At 37.2% G+C, this 10,203-nt stretch overlaps 1 protein-coding gene across 3 annotated transcripts; it reads left to right on the top strand.

Annotated features, from left to right (window-relative positions):
• Positions 1-3,380: 3,380 nt before the first annotated feature.
• Positions 3,381-9,816, top strand: LOC124627613 (apolipoprotein L1). 3 transcript variants are annotated; one of them, XM_053673793.1, is made up of 6 exons: positions 3,382-3,585; positions 5,000-5,087; positions 6,214-6,738; positions 6,815-6,853; positions 8,217-8,315; positions 8,467-9,816. In XM_053673793.1, the coding sequence occupies exons 2-6, from the start codon at positions 5,071-5,073 to the stop codon at positions 9,407-9,409; spliced, it is 1,623 nt and encodes a 540-aa protein (XP_053529768.1). In that variant the 5' UTR covers positions 3,382-3,585; positions 5,000-5,070; the 3' UTR covers positions 9,410-9,816. The 3 variants fall into 3 exon arrangements, with proteins under 3 accessions (XP_053529775.1, XP_053529768.1, XP_053529778.1); XM_053673800.1 differs by lacking the exon at positions 5,000-5,087 and having other exon boundaries at positions 3,381-3,585; XM_053673803.1 differs by lacking the exon at positions 3,382-3,585 and having other exon boundaries at positions 4,157-5,087; positions 6,818-6,853.
• Positions 9,817-10,203: the final 387 nt, after the last annotated feature.

Genomic DNA, 10,203 nt, shown 5'->3' with positions numbered 1-10,203 from the left:
ATCAGAGCATTTTTACAGTTTTAGAAAGTAAAATTTGCATTGTATGTTTAAAAACATTATTATTGTATCATATTCAGGTTTCATTTCGGTGAGTGAGTTAAAATGTGTAATGCCAGAGATCAAAATAAACTGAATAAACATGATAAAAGACACAAATTGTTAATAAATTGGTAATAATTGTACTGAAATTCCTGATATGTTCCATTTTTGGAAATAAAAGCTTTACATTATAACATTCTACTCCCCCACTTTCTATATTGTCTGAGCCTGTTTAATTCCATTTGAATTCTATACTCATTAATTCACTTTTAAAATGTTCTCTCATATTTGATTTCAATACAGTGTCCTCCACTAATATTGGCACCCTTGGTAAATACGAGCAAAAAAAGGCTGTGAAGAATTGGCTTTATTGTTTAACCTTTTGAGCTTTTGTTTAAAAAATCACACAAATTCTCTGCTCTCAAAAAAAAAAAAAAAAAACAGGAACAGAAAGAGTCTCAATCTTGTGGACCCTAGGGGAAATATATTTGTAACATCTAGCAACCAGAAGGCAGCCTCCCCTGAATATTGAATCACTTCTTCTGTTGAACTGCTATAAAAAGCACATAAACTTGAACTTCCATGCTAAGCCTCACAATTTGCCAGGAAAATCATGTGAGTTCTAAACCGTGTTTTCAAATTCAAATTCAGTTCAAATTTTATTGGGCACACACATAACTCTACACAGTACAAAACCCAGTCAGTGTAGCATGGATCCATTGATGTATCGTAACTGATGTTGAAGGCAACTGGCAGTTATCATCAAAATAATTCAACAAAAATAACTTCAAGACTTTTCGATCAGGCTCTCTGGTCTCACCTAATGTATTCCCCACCAAAAGCTCATGTTGTGGTATTAGCTTTGAAAACTGAAGCACTGAGGCATGTGTTTATCCATCTGTTCTGCAATGTCATTCACATCTACCTCTGTGAACAGGTTGGTAATAAATGCTGTGCAGGCTCTGCGCAGACAGGCCGGCTCGTTCTCTGTTTATACACCAACACAATTCAATTATTTATATGATTTTATTTGTCTTAATTTAGGGGTTTGTGTTGGCTCCTTTTCTTGATACTTTTTCAGTTTATTATTCTTTAATTAATGCCAATAAAATAAAATGACAGATTTTCACTAAATGTTCTGGATTGTGCTCCGAGTCCCTGACTGAGTGAACTAGCATGAGGATGTGTGTTTGTCGCGATTCCAAAGCTCTTCTATAAGTGGCTCTGGATAAGGGTGTCTGCTAAACGCTGTAAACCTAATAAACATAAACAGTTTAAATGTAATGTACGTAATGGAGGTTAGGACGGATACAAGTGCAGATAATATTATACGAGAGACAGGCAGATAAATCCAAATCGTGAAACATGGTCATTAACAGGCAAAGGTCAGGTGATTGGCAAATGGGTTTAAACGAAGCAAAACAGAATCGAAGAACGAGGGTGTGAACAAGATCAAAACTTTCAACCATGAAACGAGGAACAAAGGCTCGGTACACAGACAACTCACGCAATACTTAGCGCTGAGCAGTGAGTCACGAGGGGTTTACTAAACATAATCGGGGTGAAACACAAAACAACTGGGACTAATGACACATAAGGAAAACAACCAATGACAATACAGGGGCGGAGACAGGATAGAAATCCTAACAAAATACACGTGTCAAAAGTAAACAAAGTCAATGTCACTGACAAACCCGGAAGCGAAACCTTCAGGTTTTAGAGCGCGCCGCGTGCTCCAGCGCTTTGGTGAGGGGAAATCGTGACACACATTATATTCCAAAATACACACAGCTGTTTTGTGGTTTGGTGGGGTTTTGTGTGCATAAGTGAATACCGTAAATATGACTGGTTCAGGTGTGGTATAGAAAAGTAGATTTACAAGTACTCTCTCATTCCTTTAGTTCATACTGAAACTAAAGTTATAACTACAGCAGATGTTCCTGTTCATCCAGAACTCAGGCTGTGGATAAATAACAATCTCAGGCTCAGTCTCTCAGTTCAATCGTATTTCATATTCTGTAGACATTTTCATACATCGGTCTGTAAGATCTGGAGTAATCATTACAGATTTCAGTTCCCTGCTTTTACACAGCTAATTTAGCCAAATCTGAACTGAACATTTACAGGTAGAGACTGAAAGTGTTTCCATATGCTTTATACTGAGTATTAATCACCCTTTATACTCTGATGGGATGTTTCTTACTTTACAGATATCAACACCAGCACTGCTGCAGCTGATCCACTCATACTTGCACAATAAACACAATCATAACAATGTCAGTGTTGTACTGAGAATAAACCACTGCATACAGATATAGGGTAAATGGATCTCATAAACAGGCTCCTCAGTGTGTCTTGCATTGGGCCCAATTTCATCCTCATTTCTCTTCTCACCGGTGGCATGATAAGGACAAAACTTGATGAGTTACTGTTATCACTGCAAAGTTGATTATTTTCATATAACAGCACATCTCCAAGTATTTCACTTCTCTTATACCACAGCAATTTGCCAACAGTTTGACAAAACATTTCGTTGACAAGCATCCCAGTTACACCAGCTGCCAAATCACAGCCGTGCTGATGTTCAGTATAACCGCAGCCTTGCTTGTGTGATTTTGCTTAAATGTAATTTAGTGTATAGTTTAGAGCCACAGCACAAGTTTCTGCATTGCTGTTTGATAGAAAACCTGGATTAGCTGGGGCTTTTGTGAACGTAAAAAAAAAGTTTGGGTGTGGTACAGAAAACTAGTTTACATATTTACATGTATTGCCTCATTCCTTTATAGGATAACTCTTCTGTACATTGTTTTTACTAAAACAGATATTAATTATCTATATGAAGTGTATTGGTCACTCAGACTATACAGAATATATAGTAATGCATCAGAAGCCTAATTCGATCCACACACCCTTGCTGATTCTCATGTGTATGTCTAACAACACTTCCATTTTACTGTTCGTCAGAAGGAGTAAACATGAGGCATGTTTTTATTTTTCCTGTGTGTGCTACAAATGAATCTCCTATAAATAAATCTGGAGCTTTAACAGATTCTGTGTTTTAACTCTGTGGTGTGGTGATAGCTCACAGAACAGAAAGTGAAACTTCACTATTCACTTTACGGGCTTATCACTTGGTTTGTCCACATATAGATAGTTTGTGTACATTTAGAAGAAAATGATAAAGTCAATGATTTTCTTTGTGGTTATGTTACCCATAATCCCAGTTGTTGAGAAAACCCAGTTGTTCAGAAAAGAGCAGAATCTGAAAACATTTTAACAGCTTTAAAGTCTGAAATTTTGTCAGCATGAGCACAGGGGAGGAGTCATTTCTTCTCATTCTTAATTCTTTCCTGTTAGAGTCAGAGAGCTGAGTTGGATGATGAGGTAGTTTTTGAAGTTTTGTTTAGCACTGAAAGTTAATAAAAGTTGCTTATTTTTGCTCGGCAAGTTACAAACATACACTGCAAGTTGAAGGGATACATAGTTGGGGAATATCAAATTTACAGGAAAATCTACAGCTTTGACTCAAATGGATTCCACAATCAGGTTGGTGATTTAAGTTATTGTTAATAGAACAGAAGTTTGTCCATCACCACACTGTAACCATTTGTACTGTTTGTACTGTAACTGATTCAGCATTTCAGAAAATAATTCAGACTTTAGAGGTAAAATTAGGAACAGCAGTACATGGAATTTTCATCTCTGTTCTGTAATATACTGTACTTGTGTTCACACCATAAATATTGTATTTGTCCTAAAGATCTAGGGTATGCTCCGTGCAGATTATATCATTTGAAGTCAAGGTTAGTCTTTTTATGCGGAAAGTTTCACACACTGAAGAGCATGAATAGAAATTTGCAGGATTTACCTGTACCCTGTTACAGGAGTATCAGATTTCTTTTGTAAAAACTTATATAAACAATTTATGAATAAATCCATTTGTATCGAGCTTGCTAAATGAGGCCTGTTCTCAATGATATTTTAAATGTGTGGCTGAATGAAATCACAAATTTTACAGTCTTCATTTTTGTTTGCTTACATTTTTGTATAATGTTTTTGTTGAAAACAAACAGCTGCTCCCTTTCAAAGGGAACTTCGACGTTGCGTTTAGCATAACACTATGGGAAGCGCCTCTTGCGCGTGACTGGTATCTGAAGCTTGTGTAAAATCATACCTATTTATAGGCCTGCCATGATCAGGTGACGTGGCAGTTACGCGTTTTGCCTGTTTAAAGATAGAAAAGTAGATTTATAAGCACTCCCTCATTCCTTTAGTTCATACTGAAACTAAAGTTATAACTACAGCAGATGTTCCTGTTCATCCAGAACTCAGGCTGTGGGTAAATAACAATCTCAGACTCAAGTCTCTCAATTCAACCGTATTTCATATTCTGTAGACATTTTCATACATCGGTCTGTAAGATCTGGAGTAATCATTACAGATTTCAGTTCCCTGCTTTTACACAGCTAATTTAGCCAAATCTGAACTGAACATTTACAGGTAGAGACTGAACAACAAAACAACAAAATTGTGTATCAAATTAGCCAGTCTGACTATTCAGATCCTGTCTTTTAAGTGTCATTTGCGCTTTGTTTGTTACGTGTAGGCAACAGTCCTGCCACATAGTTTAGTTTCAGTGCTTTTAGTTCAAGGTTTGTCATTGAACTGGAATCAGGGTAATTAACTCTGCCCTCCCCTGGATACAATGGTCAAACTGGGATTTGCTTGAGATGTAAAAGAGTTGTTGAGAAAAGAGCAGAATTAGAAACCTGTTTAACAGCTTTAAAGTCTGAAAAGTTTTTTGTCAGCTAGAGCACAGGGGAGGAGTCATTTCTTCTCATTCTTAATCTTTCCTGTTAGAGTCAGAGAGCTGAGTTGGATGATGAGGTAGTTTCTGAAGTTTTGTTTAGCACTGAAAGGTAATAAAAGTTGCTTATTTTGCTCTGCAACTTACAAACAGACACTGCAATTTGAAGGGATATATAGTTGGGGAATATCAAATCTACAGGAAAATCTACAGCTTTGGCTCAAATGGATTCCACAATAAGGTTGGTGATTTAAGTTATTTTTAATAGAACAGAAGTTTGTCCATCACCATATCATTTTCTTTGTACTGTAACTGATTCAGTCTTAAAATAAGGAACAGCAGTACATGGAATTTTCATCTCTGTTCTGTAGTATACTGTACTGTTGTTCACACCAAAAAATTGTATTTGTCCTAAAGATCTAGGGTATGATCCTTGCAGATTATATCATTTGAAGTCAAGGTTAGTCTTCTTATATGGAAATTTACACACACTGAAGACCATGAGTAGAAATTTGCAGGATTTACCTGTACCCTATTATAGGACTACCAAATTTCTTACGTAAAAACTTAGGATTTATGAATAAATTTGTATACAGCTTGCTAAATGAGGCCAGTTCTCAATGATATTTTAAATGTGTGGCTGAATGAAATCACAAATCTTACAATCTTCAAAAAAAATTTCCTACATGCGTAACCCCGACGTTTTTGTAGTAGTAAAGCTATTAAATATAAATGCTTTATTAAGATTGACACATTACTGAATGTTTCATTAAGGATAATAACGGCTCAGAACTAACATGAATGGGTCCAAGGCATTTTTCTTTTGCTTTTCATCTGCTGTGAACAGTAAATAGAAAACACTTTCAAAAAATACATTCAAAATTTGAGGAGAGGATGCCCTCTGGTGGCGTTGCAAGGAATTGACTGTGGCTGGTGTGACCCACAGGCATTTACAAGCTCTGATGTTTACCATTTACCATGTAGCCTTGGCATCACTTATATGCCTTTAAGACAATGTTATTACCCAGTTTTAGTCCAGGGACAAAGAAGAGACTCAGCCATCTTTAATTGATAAAAAAAAAAAAAGATCACTGTCCACTTGTTGCATATTAAGTCCCATAGTGTCACATATTATACAACATGAAGTGTGTAATGACTTGAACATTTACTGGATCTGAGGTCAGTTGGTAAGCCTGTGGTAGAAAAAGGTATAAGTAATACAACATAAAGTCATAAATGTGTGACAAAGATTATTAATTAAAATACATAAATGGACATAAAACTTTAGCAAATGATCGCTGAGTCAGAGGAAAATAGTTGAATGCTTTAGGAATTGTGTTAATTATTATTACTTTTTTAAATCACAGAGAGAAATTGGAGGAGCAGCTGGGCAAGTACATCTTAGACACTCTCAAATACACTGAAACTGTCAAGCAGTTTTGTGACGGAAAATCTGAATGGACCTCACAGAGAAAGACTGAGCTCGATAAAATGACAGGCATCAAGGCCAAGGCTGAGGACAAGAACCAGACTTGGGGACAGTACATATGGAAAAGCCTGACAAATGTTTCCAGTAGGCCGGAGCTGGAGAAGGAGCTAGAAGAAGTTCTTAACAACACTTTAGAAGGCCTGGAGGAACTCCAACACGTCCTGGATGCAGTGGAGAAGCTAGCCGTCACCTCACTGGATGTCTTCATGGATGACAGTTTCAGTTCCATGTCCGTACGTTCAGTGATCTTTGCAGCCATAACTGTGTCTCCACTCCTCGTCCACTTCAAGAGAGATGCAAGAGCGTTCTTCCTGCCGAGTCTCAGCAATGTAGAAGTCCTGGTCTTCCAGCTGGACAAATACATCCGCATCACTCAGCAGATCATTGAGAAGATGGAGGAAGGGTATTGAACATATCCTGATTTCATGTAGTATTATAGTCACTCCAAAATACATCTGACTAATTGTGTTTTTTCTTAGCAGATCCAGGAGTGTATCTGGTTCTGGGGGTGTTCATGAGTAAGTATCATCCAGGCAGGGACTTTTCTCCTTTATTTTTCTTTGATAAATTCTGTATATAGTTTAAGTGATTAGGAGTGTAAAAAAATAAATAAAAAAATCAACTGGAGTGAGAAGAAAAGTGAAAGTGCTGGGAAAAAAGAATGGTTTTGGGTTTTGTAGGTGGAAAGTGAAGAACGGAACAAGTTGAAGATATTGAAGTAAAGAGTTCCAGAATTTGGGGGCCATGACTCTACATACACTGCATACAAACATAAAACATCACAGAATGTGATCAGGGCCAGAGAGCTGAGAGACAGATGAAAAGGGAGAGAATTTGAAGAAGTGCCAAAAAGGTGTGAGGATCCACAGGCTTGAATTTGCAGGTGGAGATAAGGGATTTTGTGGAGTTTGTGATCAGCAACACCAATCAGACGCCCAGGAACAGAGGTGATGTGTACACCAGTAGAACAAATTAAATCCAGCATGTGACCATGAGAGTGAATGTGAAAATCAACATGTTTTGTCAGGCTACTGAGCACAGACAAAAGCTCAATGCAGAACTAGCATCCACATAGATTATGATAGTGCCCAAGCACAATCATAGCTGGACATACAGAATTGGCAAGAGGAAATAATTTTATGAATTCAGACTGAATATTTTGGATCGATTAAGTTTTAAGGCTAAAAACCGAAATGATGCTATTTCATCGAGAATTCAGTGGCTAAAATTAAGTGTACTGTAAACTGTAATCAGCAGTCAGGCCATCACCTTTTCCCTGGAGCCTGGGCTTAGCTGAATAACTATCGCTGCTGGCTGACATCAAATTTAGATGGAAATAGTAACCAGATTATAATTAATAATCACACCATTGTTGCTTCTAAGATTACAGAATGAAGCTTAAGCTTAACCAGCAGAGCGCTAATTATAGCTTTTTACATTTTTTACAATTTGCGGCATTTGGCAGACGCTCTAATCCAGAGTGAGTTACATTTACATTATACATGTAATGTAATGTACATTATACATCTGAACAATTGAGGTTTAAGGGCCTTGCTCAAAGGCCCAACAGTGGCCGTTCTGCGGTGCTCACAACCTTCTGAGCAGTAGTCCAACACCTTAACCAAAGGCCTGGCTAATTTAACTTTACTGGTAAATTGAGAGTAATGGTGTACCCATAGTTTTATGTATCTATATCTCTTGAACTTTGCTGTCTGAATTTCCCATAGGTCAGGTTTGCGGGAAGTAGAATGCATATCCTGATGACAGCATATGACAGTGACTGGTTTTTAGAAATGTTGGATGAACATCCAGGGGTCCTATTTGAAGAAATTCTGTTCACATGTGGTTTAGATGTTTAACATCACATGTATTATGTTATAGATGGAAAAATAGGAAATCTTCACGAAACTTGATTTTGAACGTGAGTGAGGAGTCTGCGCAGGATCTGTATGACCATTTACTCCAGCTAACCAAAATCAGGTAAAACATTTCCTTTCATTTAATTTTCCATTAATTTTATTCTGAATGGTGACTTTCGTATTTTATGTTCAAGATTTTTATCAGAAGAATTTGTAATTGATATTTGAAATGGACAAATTTGCTATTAGTATTTCAAAACCTTTTCTTATAGGAAGGATGAGTCATTCAGGATGAATTTCCTATTCGATGTAAAGGCACAGGACTTCATCTTTATATTCAGAGAGCGCTACTCTAGAATGCTTGAGTTCCTGTCTGATTTAGAGAAGGCTGCAGTTGAGCTGGACAAGATGAAGAAGGGCTCCAACATCTCCACTGTGGCTGGAAGTTCAGTCGGTATTGCAGGAGGTGTTTTGTCCATCGTAGGTTTAGCTCTCGCTCCCGTCACTGCAGGTGCATCTTTGGCCCTCACGCTAACAGGTGTTGGTCTTGGAGTCACCAGCGGCGTTAATGGCATTGTTACAGGCATCACTGAAATTGCAGTGAACAGTCATCAAGGGAAAAAAGCCAATGACATCTTCTTGAGATTTATGGAAGATGTGCAGAAGATCCTAGAGTGTGTGGAAGACGTAACCAGCAGGGAGGTTACTGAAGCTAGGACACTGGCCGCTAGTGCTGGTTCAGTAGCCCAGTGTTTTGATGATATTGTGGTTGCAGCTTCAACTGTAAACGCTGTCAAAGCTGAGGATGTGGTTACAACAACAGCTGATTTGTCGATTCAGAATGCTAAAGCAGTTCGGAACATCCCCCAGCTTGCTGCAGATCTTCCTGACATTGGGCAGATGGCTAAGGGAACTTCTCTGGCCCTTTCAAAGTCAGCCAGGGCAGGGTTCATTGCCTTAAATGCCCTCTTTATTGGTGTAGATGTTTTTTTCATCTGTAAAGACAGTATGAGTCTGGCCAAAGGTAGCAAAAATGAAGTGGCTCAGATCATTCGCTCCAGATCAGCTCTGTGGCGCTCAGAGGTTGAGGCGTGGGAGAAGATCTATAACCGTCTGTTTGAAGGAATCGCAGGGTCTTACAAGAATAAAGAAATTTTAGAACAGCCTCTCTACTCTAAAATAATGAATTACATAAAAATGCTGACCTGGCAGTGAGCATGATTATATTCTTTAAGCGATTATTTTATCCTATGATCTTAAATATTCTGTTTAAAATGCTGAAGTTGTTAATGGTGATCAATTAGTCTGCAGTCATTCACATACTGTAGGCTACTGCAGTTGATTTCTATGTTTATCTCTAGAACCCGGTCTGTAGAACCCGGTGGGTATCTGTTTATAATGGAGGACTCTTTTACGCTAATCTTTTCCATGGTGCTTCGGCTCACTTTATAGCCTCTGCAGTGCTTTCAGCGAGCTTTTCGTTAAAAATTGCTTCTTTTTTTTTATTATTTTTAAATTTTTTTTTACAATCATGTTATTATCATATTCAGCTTTCATTTTGGTAATGAGTAACTCATGAGTAATAAGTGCATATCAAAATAAAATCAAATGAATAAACGTGATCAGAGTCACAAATCATTAATAAACTGTTGGTAAATGTGTTGAAATTCAATAAATGATGCATTAAAGTTTCTATGATGTGTGCTTTATAAAGAAAATGTTTTTCTCCAGTTTATTTAGTTGATATGAGAGATAACTACAGTCTCTTTAGAATAGCGCTTACTGAAACACGTTTATTAATAATTATTTATAATTCTCCAATTCCCCCATCAGTATAAATTACTATACATGCATCAGTAATTAGTTTATTTTTTAAATAAAATGTTCACACTAGAACGTCCTTCTCCTCCTCTTTCTCTGTTATCCAAGCTGGTGTGTCTCATTTGATAATAAATCCATTACTGCCTTTAGTTCTTTATTTATTTTTGAGAACTTATATTAAGCATATT

The sequence above is a fragment of the Ictalurus punctatus genome, chromosome 2 (assembly GCF_001660625.3).
Source record: "Ictalurus punctatus breed USDA103 chromosome 2, Coco_2.0, whole genome shotgun sequence".
Classification (NCBI taxonomy): Eukaryota; Metazoa; Chordata; class Actinopteri; order Siluriformes; family Ictaluridae; genus Ictalurus; species Ictalurus punctatus.
Note: the sequence above shows the minus strand (reverse complement) of the source record. Positions and strands in the feature narration are given on the sequence as shown.

Bases quoted from the DNA above. Each gene is read 5' to 3' on its own strand.
- LOC124627613 (XM_053673800.1), top strand. The intron at 6,854-8,216 runs GTAAGTATCATC...ATTATGTTATAG, and splicing joins GGTTCTGGGGGTGTTCATGA to ATGGAAAAATAGGAAATCTT. The intron at 8,316-8,466 runs GTAAAACATTTC...CTTTTCTTATAG, and splicing joins CTCCAGCTAACCAAAATCAG to GAAGGATGAGTCATTCAGGA.